Raw genomic sequence first — 13,213 nt, 5'->3', positions numbered from 1 at the left:
CTGTGCTCCAGACCCTGCCCCAGCTCCGTTGCCCTTCTCTGGCCACGCTCATTCAATGGCCTTTTTGGGGTGAGGGGCCCAAAACTGAACCCAGGAATCGAGGGGCGGCCTCCCCAGTGCCGAGCCCAGGGCTCAGATCCCTCCCCTGTCCCTGCTGGCCATGCCAGGGCTGGCACAAGCCAGGATGCCGTTGCCCTCCTTGGCCCCCTGGGCACACTCTGGCTCATTCTCACCCCCCCAGTCCCTCTCTGACCGGCAGCTCTCCAGCCGCCCCTCCCCAGGCCTGTAGCCCTGCTGGGGGTTGTTGTGGCCCAAGGGCAGCCCCCGGCATTTGCCCTCAGTGAAACCCCCCCAGTTGGTTTGATCTTGCTAGGAAGCAGAAAGGCTCAGTGCAGCTGAAGAGCTACCGACCTGCATGGGCGCCGAGAACGTGCTTGGGTCCTCCAGCTGAAAGCCCGTGATGATGGTGACCATTCCTGTGGTGTCGTCCTCTCCACTTCCCTGGGACACTGTCAGTTGTTTGCAGCTGTCCAGTATTTTATAGAGATTCCTGCCAGATGCAAGAAAATAGAAACAGAGGGGGAAAATCAGGGGGAAGACCACTTGTTTGTGTACTTTCACATGCTCAGGACACGGGGAGAGCAGAACTGTTTCTCTGTTGCCTGTTGAGGGCTTTTTTGAGACCCTTCTTAGCACTGAACACATGGTGCTATGCGAGATGCACAGATGGATGCCCTAACACTTTAAGAAATTTTATAATTACTAGAGCATCAAGCACGCTGCACAATGGGTCCCAGTGCTAACGCCTCTCCCCAAAGCCACCTGCCTGCTGGGAATCAGGCTCAGGCATCTCCAGCTGTTGTAATCTTACCAGGCATCTAAATCTTGTCTCTTCAATTTATGCCTCTCAAAACTCTTCCCAACATCTTTCTGGCAACGAATGTACCTGAGGAAAGATCAGTCACTGAGCTCAGAGAGGCCGTGTCACAGCCTGGAGTCAATGCTCTATGGCACATCCACCTTTTTAGCAACCAAAACACCACCCAAAGCCCTGCCCAAGGACTCCCTGAGATCACCTCCCCCCTTACCACCCGAGTGTTTCAAAGCTCACCAGCCCTACACAGGCCTTAAAGATGTAGTTTGTCTTCACAGAAACAGCCGTTTGTCCTTCTGCAGCCACCCCGGGGCAGTAACGCCGTACAGCTCTTACATCACGCCCAGGGCATCATTAAGAGGCACTGGTTTTTATACTCTGATAAAGAGATGCAGCTCCCTCTGGTCCTCAGAAGCAGCTACATTTCATGGCTGAGCAGCAGCTACAAGCGCATCTGGAGAACCAGCTGCCAAATCCGTTACTTCACTGCTTTCCCTCCTGCCAAGCGCATTCCTGAGGCCTGGCTTTTCCTTGGCCCACTCCTCACTCTGCTCCAAGGGATGCAGCGCCTGCTCCCACCATTAACATTTTCTTCCACCCCAAAATACACCAAAAGCAAGGGCAAATCCCATCACTCCCCCATTCTCACCTGTTTCCCTTTTTAAATTCTGCCTCCAGATACCGGATGCTGTCCCGAGCACCTGCATTCTCCTTTTTCAGGAAGTCTAAGCCATCAATCACTAACAGAAAAAAAAAAAAAACAAAAAACAAAAAACACCACATCTGGTTTACAGCTCTACTGCTGCCAACTCATCCAGATGTGTCAAGAATTCCTCATTGCCCTGAACCGTCTGTGATGCACAGCAGCAGTGGCTGCCGCAGGAGGCAGATGAAGCAGAGGGCGAACAGGGCCTCTCTCTTCCCAGATGTTCAGCGATACACTATGTTGGATTCTTCCCAGCACGGGCCACATAAAACAGGCCCCAACACTGACATGTGGCAACAGCATTACAGCTGCTCCAGCTGAAGTAAAGGACGACAGCAGCAGGAGATGAAGCCACCACCTTGGCCCAGGGGGCTCGCTTCATAGCGAGGAGGGAAGGGATCTGAGCCCTGGGCTCGGCACTGGGGGGGCCGCCCCTCGATTCCTGGGTTCAGTTTTGGGCCCCTCACCCCAAAAAGGCCATTGAATGACTCGAGCGTGGCCAGAGAAGGGCAATGGAGCTGGGGCAGGGTCTGGAGCACAGGTCTGCTGGGGAGCGGCTGGGGGAACTGGGGGGGTTCAGTCTGGAGAAGAGGAGGCTGAGGGGAGACCTCCTGGCCCTCGGCAACTCCCTGCCAGGAGGGGGCAGAGAGGGGGGATGAGTCTCTGGAGCCAAGGCCCCAGCGCCAGGCACCGAGGGAATGGCCTCAAGCTGCCCAGGGCAGGGTCAGGCTGGCTCTGAGGAAGGATTTCTGTGCAGAAGGGGCTGTTGGGCGTTGGAATGGGCTGCCCAGGGCAGGGGGGAGTCCCCGGGATCCCTGGGGGGGGTGAAGAGTCCGGCTGAGCCCCCGCTGAGGGATCTGGGGGAGGTGGGCACTGTTAATGATGGTTGGACTGGATGATCTCCAAGGTCTTTTCCAACCCAGATGATTCTGTGAAAATCTGGTTGACTTATTAGTATTTCTGCCTTGTATAATAACTGTCCTGGATTTCCCAGATTTTGTGATTCCTCTTTCCTTGAAGGCCCTTTGATTTCTCATGCTTTTGTGGTGCAAAGTAACCTGGGGGAGGTGGGAGAAGTAATTTGTGTGTCTGCGCAGGCCTCTCACACCAGAGCAACTTCAGCCTGAAGGAAAATTGAGCCTTTTAGCCATGACAAACTCTGCCTGAGAATCTCCCAAGTTGCAAGGGGCAGACTTCTTGTCAGGGCAAGAAAAAAAAAATAAAAATGTTTTGTCTCTCTTTGTTTGCAGTCTGCCATCCAGGCAGCCGCCAATGCCAGTGTAGAAATAAAAAATGTTCTGGAGTTCTACAAGCAGTGGAAAGAGATGGGCTGATGTTTGGAAAGGCATCGGGTTGGTGTACCTTTCTCTCCCCCTCTCGGAACGTGCAGCGTCTGAACAAAGGAAACAAAAATCCGGGCGATACTTAGAAACGAAGAAGCAGCAGCAGCAACAACAATAACGAAAAATATCAACCAAAAAATAAAAAATACCCAAAAAACAAACAAAAAAAAAACCACAACAATTTGGGCACGCACACAGACACCCTCCACCTGTATCCCCACCAGACGGCTGTACATCTCCGACGGCGCCAACTGCTCTGAGAAGAGAGAGGCACCTCGGCACGGCCGGGGCAGAGCTCTGCCCTTCTCCCAGTCGGCAGAGATGGGCGAGAGACGGGCAGTCATTCATTCCCCCTCATTCCTCCCCAAAGCTTGCTTGGTCACCTGAAATGGGCAGGCAGCTTCGAAAGCGTGGACTTGACTTCAGCGAAACCAAACCAGCGCAGCAGAAATGGAGCCCTCCTAGCTTGGGAAAGAAGATCCAAAGAGTGTTTAGCTCTTGCTTGGCAATCTGGTGACAGGAAAGCAGATTTTAGTTTTATTTTTTTTTCTCCCCTCCTTTGAATTATTTTTCAAGGGTTTTTTTCCTTTTAATTCTTTAGTTTTTAAATATATAAATAATATTAAAAAAAAAAAAGTAGAGTTCCTTTGGGGTTCTGGATACTCTTCCAATGTCAGAGAGAAAAGGAAACAATTATGCTATTTAAAAGGGGGGGAAAGCTCTTAATATAATTTTTTTTTCTTTGAACAAGCATATTTATGTCCTTTCCCTGTCCCCCATGGAGCGGACTCAGTGCAAAGGGATTTTGGCCTGCAAGGAGAGAGTAGTCTGAAGTGCACATCCTCGCTCTCCTTACAAGCTGCGTGCTTCACAAGCAACAAGAGTTTGGCTGGGCTGCTTGAGAGAGGTGAAAAGGACTCTGCTCCTCCTTCCCCAGTCCCTCCCACTTCTTTGCTTCCAGCGTTAGACCTTGGAGGAAAGGAGTGGAATCCAGCAGAGTTGCTGGAAGAGAGAGAAGAGCCACGTGGGATTTAAACACCTCTAAGGCTCAACCACCTGCCTCGAGTGCTGTGACCCTGGGTTGGAGCAGACATCTCCAAAGGACTCAATGCCTCTTCTTTTTTTTAAATTTTTTTTTTAATTTTTTTTTTTTTCCTTCTAAATCTTGCAATGAGATGTGGAGGAGGAAGGATCTCAAAGCCATTATCTCTTCTGCTGGTTGTTCCGACACACCACTGCTGCTATGCCATGCTAGAGAGGGTGGCAGAACTCGAGTGTTTTATGTCCCCACCCCTCGCATCCCTCCGGAGACAGCGCAGTGACCGCCGCTGCCCAGGAGGACTGAGCTCACAAACCCTTCAGTGCTTTTAGCATCCCCCCCCAAAAAAAAAGAAGGGATGATGCTACCTGGACAGATGCTGGAAAAGTTAATTTCCCTGTGAGGGACCTTTCAGATCTCCATCCTGACAGCATCTCAAGCAACCTGTGTCTGACATCCTGTCACACGCCGATGCTTGGAAATGAAGAAACGGGTTGCTCCCGGGACAGCAGAGCAGTGGGAACAGCCTCTTTGTAGTTCATCTGTGTCAGTGTACTCAAGAAACAGATGTCTCCATCCACATGAACTAACAGCAGCTATGCAAGTAAAAACCACTAGTCTTCTACGTTTGCCTGTTTTTTCACGTGGGCCAGCCAGAAGCTGCTACGAAAGGGGCATAATACAGACAAGTAACATACTCCAATCTGTGCAGACTTCCTAGCATGATGCATTGTACTGGAGTGGCAGGATGTTCCTTGTTTTCAGGTAAAAACTAAAAAAAAAAACCTAAAAAAACCCCACAACCCAGCACAAGTCCCAGAGGATTCATTTATATTCCGGTTTCAGTTTCTTTGCAGCATGCAGCCTTGTAGCACAGCAGGGAGAGATGCCGAGCTTAAGTTAGAGCTAGAGCTGGCCCTGCAAGGTCTGTACCTGGGGGGTCTGAAAGGCAGGTGGAGGGGCTGGAGTGGCAGGAATTCCCTACAGGTTTTTTTTCCTTTTGCAGCTTCTCCTGAAACTTGTGGTGCTTTTCTAGGCTAAGCCAAGGAAACAACATAAGCGAGAACGGCAGGTCAAAGACTGGCTCGTTTTAGGTGTTCTTAGAGATCTAAGATGGGCTGTGAAGCTTGTCAGTCCCTTTTTCCTCCAGTGCTACCAGTATTTTTATTTGAAGCCATTTGTTCAGCTTATTATTTTTGTTTGATGGGATGGGAAAAGAAAAGAGAATCATCTTGTGGGACTTATCCTTCAAAGTATGAGCCAGAGCAGAGGCCCCTTCCCCTTTGCCCCTTAGTTGATGCCGAGAACGCGGCGTGGTGATGGTGGAAGCCTGGCTCAGCAGGGCGGATAGCTGGTGGGCTGTGTTTTTTGTTTTTTTTTCTTTCTGCTGCGTAAAGGAAACCATCCACTGCCTTGCTGCACAGCCCATCAGAAGCAGCTCCTTTCTGGAGGTCTGCTCGAGCTGAAGCCTGGCTGTGTTTGCTGCCTGGGGAGGCCCAATTGTCATTCCCTTCTGGCTGTGTAGTTGGGGTTGGTCAAGGTGAGAGAATTGCTGGGCTGAAATCAAAATCCCGAGGAGCTGGAGGCATTCCTCAGCTCTGCTCTGGGCTGGGTATTCCCTTGGCCACAGCTGGATCTTGAGGGCAGAAAAGAGCAACGCAAATAAAGCAGCAACCGACAGGGAATGCCTGTCACGCTGCTCAGGCACGGCTCGTGCCTCGGGTCGGGGGGCTCCCGGGCTGCTGGGGGTGCAGGACGAGAGCTGGGAGCCCCGTGCTGGGGGCTCAGGGCAGCAGATGAGGCTGGTGCTGTCCCTGCACGGACGGGGAACAGGGCATCACAGTCCAGTGCAGGAGACTTAACACAGTCCTTCCATGTCCTGAATCTGACTGATGGCCTGTCTGGGCTGGACACAGAAGGCAGTTTAAGAATGAAAATAAAGGAACATGATGTTTCTGTGACAAGATGTTGCTTCTGAGCTGCAGTGAGCCCACTTTAGGGCCATGTGGTGAAATCAGAGGGCTTCTTTCTAAAAGGCAGCAAGGTGGTTGCCTTATTTTCCTCATAACCATCCCCTTAGTAAGTGCCCTGGTCTCCTGAGGGGGGGTTTTAATCTTAATCCAGAGATTCTGCACACCTGAAGAGGAGGAAAAGGCCCTAGCCCTGCGATGGGGATTCTTAACAACCCCGTGGCATCGTTCAGTACATCATACCTCTGGGCTGAGTGGGGAGGGATAGTAACCTCTTAAAAAAAGGCACCTGAAAGATCCCTGTGCAGGGCTTCCTCCCCAGAACATGCAACTGTGCTTGAGGACATGGTGATTTTTTTTTTTTTTTTTTAATTGGATATGCATCCCCAGTCAGAGATACATGAAGCTCAAAAAGTGGGAGACTTAAAAGCTCTGGAGCAATGTAGCAGCAAAGCGGCCTCGGGGAAGGTGTCAAGCTCTGTCACCTTCTACTGGAGGCTCAACTTGATGTCTTTAAGATTGGGGTAAAGGAAGACACTTCTTGGCCCCAGTCCCAGCACTCACGAGTTGGAGTCTCCTCCTGGGTATAAATTGATGCAGATCTGTTCTGTCTAAGGGCCTGTGCCAGTTTGCCCCACACAGGATTTGGGGCATCGCTTCCAAATCCCACCCCAGAAAGCCCAAAGCAGGAGGCCGCTTTCCCTGGCCTGTTACCTTGGTTGCTGATGTGAAGGCGTTCTCCAGGGCTAAAGAAAACGTGGAAGGTCAGTGGGGAGGCTCTGTGTATCCTGGCTCCCTGCTCTGCCCGTGGCTCCTGAGCCCTGTGGCTGGGCTTTCCCCAGAGCTCCCCACAGCCTGCCCCTGCCAGCCCGGGGGAGAGCCACAGCCTCGTGTCACACGGCGATGGAGCCTTGGGAAAGCTAGCTCAGGTCTGGTGCTATTTCTGTACCAACTCAAAGCTTGCTAAAACCAGCTCCAAGCTAGTCCCTTTTTTTTTTTTTTTTTTTTTTTTCCTTTTTTGCTACCACCATGTTGAGCTCTTGAAAGTTTATGGGGTGACCCCAAGCTGGGGGAGCATGAGTTTGTGGTGGTTGAGGCTCGCTGGGTTTCCCAGGGTGGCAGTGCAGGGGCTGGGGGCTGTCCCCAGGCCGTGGCTGGTGGCCACAGTCGCTCTGGTGCTTGTTGGACTCGTGCTCGGTGGTTTCACGGGCTGTGCCAAGCCTCTTCCTTCTGCTCTGATCCCTGCTCGGCTCGATGCCACCTGCAATGCCTTGGATTTTCGCTTGCATCTTACAATTTTATTTTTTTTTTTTTCCTTCTTGACGTCCAGCAGAGCTTCCCAGTCTGGCTGGGGCAGAAAACAGGGTGGGGAAAACGGGACGACTGTGAGAATGGAGAAGGGCAGGAGGGTTGGCACAGGATCCCTGTGCTGCTGGTCCTGCCTCTGTCTGCTGGCAGGGAGAGGACTGTTGCTTGGTTTGAGGCGAGGGACAATCATCTCTTCCCTCAGTCCTCCTTTTGTAGCACAAAAAAAAAAAAAAAAGCCCAGCCTGTGGATTTGTGCTTAAACAGCTCTGGCTGGGGGACCGATGGGACGAGGAGGAGCTTGGGGGCTCTCACGGCATGTGTCTTGACTGTGATCCGAACACATTGACTAGCTTAATAAAATACAAGATGTTTGTACCTCTTGTTTTGTGGTGATTCCCAGCCCGTGTTTCTCCTACGCGGCCCCATTTTTGGTATGTGAATCACATGTGCGCTTTGACCAAACTTTCTGCTTTTCAGAAAAAAAAAAAAAAAAGCGTTGCCATTCCCAGCCCCTCTGAACGTTGTTTGACTCGGGTGAAGGAAGAAAGTGAAAACGCTTGGGTTTGCTTTTGATCTGATGGGATGAAATGTAGGTGGGTCCCTTCCTTGTCCCTCTGACAGGACTGATTCCCTTTGTTCCTTTGCTCGCTGGAGCTCATCCTCTTGCCAGGGCTCTGCACGTTCCTGCCCCGCAGGAGCATCCCCAACCCCAGCGACATTGCGATCAGCAAAAAGAACCGCAGTGGTTTGTTAGGTGTCTTCTCAGGGGGGTTAGAAATGACACAATTTTTTAAAAATTTAAACTTTTAGTATTGATGTAAGAGGCTTGGTTTTGGGGGCGGAGCTGAGCCTCTGTGGGTCCAGGGGTGATGTTTTATATGGGGAGGGGGAAGTCTTTCATTCCCTGCATTCATCCCCACCAAAGCTCCTTTATTTGCTCTGCTGGTGGAAAGCCTTGAGCCAGGCACTAATATAATTTACTCTCTCCCTCCAGTTCCTTGGAGGCTGCCAGCAGCAGGAAAGTCGGAGAGGGAGGTTGCGAAAAGGCGAATCCGCCTTTTAGTTCCTAGTGGGAGAATGAGCCGTGGGCGACTTCTTCCCGCAGGGCCAGACGTGCTCTGCGTCCCAACGCTGCTGCCTGCCGTGGCACAAAAGGGACCTGTCACCACCAGCTCTGTCCCCTCCAAAGGGGCTGGAAACGCCTCTGCCAGCTTGCGGGGGCCGTGCCCAGAGGCTGCCCAGCGCCGATGGCCCCGGCGGGGGCTGTGATGTGCCACCTGCCTCCTTAAAAACTCGGTGCCTCCGTTTCCAGGCAGCTTCTTCCTGCAAGAGCTGCCTCGCTGGGGCCATGAACTGAGGGGGGTTTGTAAAATTGAAGCAGATTAAAACCGTAAAGTGCTGATGGAGAGCTGGGACCGGAGGCCCTTGGAAAGCCCCGGGAGCCTCCGTATCACTGGCTGCTCCCTCCCCTCTCTGCGCCTCCGCTTCCCACTTTTCCCTGTACAGAAAAGTGATTTCTCTGCCCCGAGTAGGTCCCCACGCAGGGTTTGCTGCGCTTCACACAGGTTATTTTGAGGGGCTTTCCAGCCCCGGGACCTGCATCCCTGTGTAGATCCAGCAGGTCCCTTTGCAGGCAGGCTCACGGGACCCCCAAACCCTCAGACCGGCCGGAGAACCCCCCCTCGGCCGGTGCCCCGGAGCCTGCAGATTTGAGCTGCACGTCCTGGGGTGCTGAGCCGGGAACATGAACCTTCTGGGGAGTAAATAAATCCCAAACGCTGGGAGCTTGGACAGCACGGATCCTGCTCACGGTTCAGCTCTCCACCTCCTGGACGGCGGCTCCATCCCGCCGCGGTGCGGACACCTCTGCTGGCATTTGCTCCGCGGACTGAGCCTGAGCCACCTCCGGCCCTCCCTGTGCCAGCAGGACGCTCTCAGGTCAGCCGGGAAGTTTTTCCCAAATTTAATTTTGCTTTCTTCACCTTTCCCCACCTCCCAGGTCTCTGCGGCGGCGCTCGTGGGGCCCTGTGGTGTAACGGGTGGGTGTTTGCTGTGGGTCCCTGCGTGGACCTGGCACTCGGCTCCCCGGGCTAAAGAGCTCGTTGGCATTTAAAATCTGATGCCCAGAGCCACTTTCCAGTAGTCCCTCCACTGTTGGAGCAGCGGGATCTTGCACTCTGGGGGGATTTCAGCCACAGGCAGCAGCGTGTCCGGCACAAAGTTCCCTCTGAGCCCCCGCAGAGGCCTCGGTTGCCCCGTCCGCCGGGGAGGGACCCTCCGGCCACTTTCTGCCGCTGCAGCTGGGGGAGGCGGGTGGCAAGTGGCAGCCGTGGGGCCAAGATCCCTGGCCTGTGGGGGCGAGGGGGAGAGGCCCAGCACGGTGTCACCCTCCGTCCCACCAGCGCTCCTCGCCAGCTCCGCTCCTGCTCCGCGCAGGGTGGTGGGAGGTGTCTCTGGACCCTTTTGGGTTGGGTTTGGTTTTTTTTTTTTTCCTTTTTCTCTTCCTTCCTAAACCACTGGGTGAGTTTTGGGCTGGGGCTTGGTGGGTGATGCTCAGGACTCCCCTTGTGCTGCTGCTGGGCTGCTTTCCCCGTGCCGTGCCTCAGTTTCTCCACTGGGGAAACCCTTCCCCAACCACCAAGTTCTGTGTCCAGCTTCACCCTGGCCCCTGTGTAAACCTCTGTGGCTGGGCCAGGGCTCGGGGGGCTGCAGGGTGTCCGCAGGGCTTTTCCTCCTCCGTGGTGGCCTGGTCCTAAGCCTGGTTCTACCAAGGACAACCCCAGAGCAGGTAAATGGGGTCAGGAGCCTCCGCGGGGAGCTGGGACGTGGTGGGGCAGGGGATGAGGGCAGGATTTGGCTCTTTGCTGCAGCCCCTCCCCGACTGCTGGGACCTGTGACCCCATCATGCCCCCCCTGTCCTGGGCCTGGGGGGCCCAGTCCTGCTCAGATCACCCCCCCAGCCCCCTCACCCTCCCCGTGGCTCTCTGGAAGGGTGAAGGGGGGAGCTTTGCCGGTCGCATCCCTGGAAAAAGCCACTGAGTCGAGCCGGGGACTGTCCCGGCTCCTGCAGCCCCGTCCCCCAGTGGCCCCTATCCCGTCTCCGCAGGCCATGGGCTGCGGCCCAGCGCCCCGACACCTCTAGCCCCGAGCACCTCGGCCCCACCACGCTGACAATAAAGCTGCCGCAGATCTTCAGGGTCCATCAGGTGCCTCGGGTACGTGTGGCTGGGTGATGGGGGGGGGCTCTGCCCCCAGGTTTTCTTCATCCTCCCCCCCTTTCCCCCCAGTTCCCTCATCCAAGATGGAAAAATCACCTGGGGGTCCCCACCCAGCCTTGCTCCAGCTGGTGAGATGCTCCCAGCCCACCCTGCCTCAGTTTCCCCACCCACCACGAGGCCAGAGCAGCTCTATGGGGCTGCCCCCCCCCTGCCATGTGTCTTCTGACCAGCCCCGCTGCCCCCACAGATCTTCTGGGAGGATGGGATCATGTCAGGGTACTGACACCCCACAAGCTCAGCCCTCGACTGTGTCCTCAGCTCCTTCCAGATGACAATGAGACAGTCAACATCTGGACACACTTCTTACCGACCTGGTAGGAAGGACGTGACTAGGAGTGGTGATGGGCGTGGGGATATGGGACAGTGACAGGAATGGGGACACAGACGGGGAATGGACAGGGACAAGGAAATGACGAAAGGATGGAGATAGGAACGGGGACCAGTTTTGGGCACCTCAATCGGAGAGAGATCTGGAGGGGCTGGAGCGAGGGCAGAGGAGGGCAACGAGGCTGGGGAAGGGCCTGGAGAATAAATCCTGTGAGGAGCCAGGGAAGGAGCTGGGAGTGTTGAGTGTGAGGAGGAGGAGGCTGAGGGGAGCCCTCATCCCTCTCTGCAGCTCCTGACAGGACATTGCAGAGAGGCTGGGGCTGGGCTCTGCTCCCAGGGGATCAGGGACAGGACAAGAGGGAACGGCTGGAAACTGCCCCAGGGGAGGGTCAGGCTGGGCAGGAGGAGAAAATGTTTCCCAGCAAGAGTGGTCAGAGAGTGGAACAGGCTGCCCAGGGAGGGGGGAGTCCCCATCCCTGGGGGGGTTTCAGGGCCGTTGGGATGAGCTGTGGGGGATGTGGGGTAGGGGAGAGCTTTGTAGAGTCGGGCTGAGGGTTGGACTCGCTGATCCCGAGGGGCTTTTCCAACCCGAATAATTCTGGGATTCGGTGGGACAGACAGGAGTGGGGATGGGGACAGGGAGGAGGCCAAGCGTGGCAATGAGGAGGGGATGAGGGTGGGAGTGGGGACAGGGATGGGGACAGAGCCAGGGGATAGGGCTGGGCATGGGGCTCACCCCTGTGCCCGCAGGTATTTCGTGTGGCGCTTCCTGGTGCTCTCACCCTCCCTGGACTTCTGCCGGGAGCCCCACCACTGGCCCCTGCTCACGTACCTGCTGCTCGTCTGCCTCTACCCCTTGGTCTCCAGCTGCGCCCACACCTCCAGCTCCATGTGGGCGCGCGCCCGCCACATCTGCCACTTCTGTGACTCCGGAGCCCTCAGCCTCTACAGCCTGGGTGAGCCACTGCGGGGGCCCCGGCGCAGGGACGGGGACAGGGACTGGCAGCCACTGGCCCCCTCGTTTTTTCTTGCAGGCTGTGCGCTCGCCTGCGGTGCCCACACAATGCCAGACCACTGGGTCAGCGGCGTTTTGCACCGTTACTTTGTCCCCGTGGCTGCTTTTAACTCCTTTGTCTGCACCGGCCTCTCCTGCTACTCCCGGTATGTTTTTGTTGGAGGAAAAAGCACCAGTGCTGCAGTTGGGTGGAAACTGGGGCTGGATGTTTCCTCCTTCTTTGGGGTGTCGGGGGGGGTCATCCCCTTGTGCAGGCAGCAGGTCTGGCCCAAAGCTTGCAGGGTCCCCACTGCGGGGGCTGACAGGAGTCTGTGTCCCCCCTCCCCAACTCCCCCTCCTCAATTCCTCCTCCCTTTTCCCCTTTCGCAGCTTCCCTGAGCTGGAGCGTCCCCGTGCTGCGGACGGCGGCTTTCGTGTACCCCTTCCTCTACGACAACATCCCGCTCTTCTACCGGGTGAGTCGGGGTGTCCTGGGGCAGGGTGCCACCTCCATGGGGGCCCCGGGGCGCTTCCAGGGGTGGGGTGGGGTGGGTGTGTGTCCCCCCACCATTGCTCACCCTCCTCCCTGCAGCTCCTCTTCTGCTTCTTCCCCACTTTTAAAATACAGCCAATGACTCTCATCACTGCAGGAAGGGCACTAACCCATGTAGCAGCCCCCCATGGAGGTGCCCACCCAAGGCCTGGGACCCCCAAATCCCTGACCCCTGCCCGGGCCTGTTTCCCAGCAGGTCCAACACAGTCACCCTGGGGACCCGGGTCTGTCTGTCTGTCTGTGTGAGCGTCACAGCCCAGCAGGGCTGAGGTGCAGTATTGGGGACCCCACTGCGGTGTTCGTGGCCCCAGTGCAGCAGTGGAGCCATTGCTGGGTGCTGGGGGGCAGCTGAGGGCTCCGGGCCCCGGGGCTGGAGACAGAGAGGATTGAGATTCACTGAGGGCAAGTGCCGGGGGCGGCCCTTGGGCCACAACAACCCCCAGGGGGGCTACAGGCCTGGGGAGGGGTGGCTGGAGAGCTGCCGGTCAGAGAGGGACTGGGGGGGTGAGAATGAGCCAGAGTGTGCCCAGGGGGCCAAGGAGGGCAACGGCATCCTGGCTGGTGTCAGCCATAGCGTGGCCAGCAGGGACAGGGAAGGGATCTGAGCCCTGGGCTCGGCACTGGGGAGGCCGCCCCTCGATTCCTGGGTTCAGTTTTGGGCCCCTCACCCCAAAAAGGCCATTGAATGACTCGAGCGTGGCCAGAGAAGGGCAACGGAGCTGGGGCAGGGTCTGGAGCACAGGTCTGCTGGGGAGCGGCTGGGGGAACTGGAGGGGTTCAGTCTGGAGAAGAGGAGGCTGAGGGGAGACCTCCTGGCCCTC

General features: G+C 55.9%; 2 protein-coding genes across 4 annotated transcripts; one reads left to right on the top strand and one right to left on the bottom strand.

Annotated features, from left to right (window-relative positions):
- Positions 1 to 369: 369 nt before the first annotated feature.
- On the bottom strand, positions 370 to 1,962 carry LOC113488752 (protein SMG5-like). Its single transcript, XM_026864060.1, has 4 exons — positions 1,869 to 1,962; positions 1,524 to 1,614; positions 872 to 946; positions 370 to 550 (listed from the first exon to the last, which is right to left on the bottom strand). The coding sequence occupies exons 1-4, from the start codon at positions 1,960 to 1,962 to the stop codon at positions 370 to 372; spliced, it is 441 nt and encodes a 146-aa protein (XP_026719861.1).
- Positions 1,963 to 8,937: 6,975 nt separating this feature from the next.
- PAQR6 (progestin and adipoQ receptor family member 6) lies at positions 8,938 to 12,846 on the top strand. 3 transcript variants are annotated; one of them, XM_026864072.1, is made up of 7 exons: positions 8,938 to 9,178; positions 10,347 to 10,455; positions 10,706 to 10,832; positions 11,596 to 11,801; positions 11,880 to 12,006; positions 12,230 to 12,315; positions 12,432 to 12,846. In XM_026864072.1, exons 3-7 carry the CDS (start codon positions 10,787 to 10,789, stop codon positions 12,636 to 12,638), a joined length of 672 nt encoding a protein of 223 aa, XP_026719873.1. In that variant the 5' UTR covers positions 8,938 to 9,178; positions 10,347 to 10,455; positions 10,706 to 10,786; the 3' UTR covers positions 12,639 to 12,846. The 3 variants fall into 3 exon arrangements, with proteins under 3 accessions (XP_026719873.1, XP_026719871.1, XP_026719872.1); XM_026864070.1 differs by having other exon boundaries at positions 11,596 to 12,006; XM_026864071.1 differs by lacking the exon at positions 8,938 to 9,178 and having other exon boundaries at positions 10,141 to 10,455; positions 11,596 to 12,006.
- The last annotated feature ends 367 nt before the right edge of the window (positions 12,847 to 13,213 follow it).

This window comes from Athene cunicularia, assembly GCF_003259725.1.
Source record: "Athene cunicularia isolate RWA chromosome 25 unlocalized genomic scaffold, athCun1 chr25_part2, whole genome shotgun sequence".
Taxonomy (NCBI): domain Eukaryota; kingdom Metazoa; phylum Chordata; class Aves; order Strigiformes; family Strigidae; genus Athene; species Athene cunicularia.
This window is presented reverse-complemented; position numbering and strand designations above follow the sequence as displayed.

What these genes read in the sequence shown, in the direction of transcription:
- LOC113488752 (XM_026864060.1), bottom strand. Translation starts at nt 1,962, where the DNA reads ATGAAGCGAGCCCCCTGGGCCAAGGTGGTGGCTTCATCTCCTGCTGCT. An exon ending in GAATTTAAAAAGGGAAACAG is followed by an intron (nt 947 to 1,523) that starts GTGAGAATGGGG and finishes ATCTTTCCTCAG; the next exon opens with GTACATTCGTTGCCAGAAAG. An exon ending in AGACAAGATTTAGATGCCTG is followed by an intron (nt 551 to 871) that starts GTAAGATTACAA and finishes TGCATCTGGCAG; the next exon opens with GAATCTCTATAAAATACTGG.
- PAQR6 (XM_026864070.1), top strand. Translation starts at nt 10,787, where the DNA reads ATGACAATGAGACAGTCAACATCTGGACACACTTCTTACCGACCTG. An exon ending in ACACACTTCTTACCGACCTG is followed by an intron (nt 10,833 to 11,595) that starts GTAGGAAGGACG and finishes CTGTGCCCGCAG; the next exon opens with GTATTTCGTGTGGCGCTTCC. An exon ending in GGCCTCTCCTGCTACTCCCG is followed by an intron (nt 12,007 to 12,229) that starts GTATGTTTTTGT and finishes CCCCTTTCGCAG; the next exon opens with CTTCCCTGAGCTGGAGCGTC.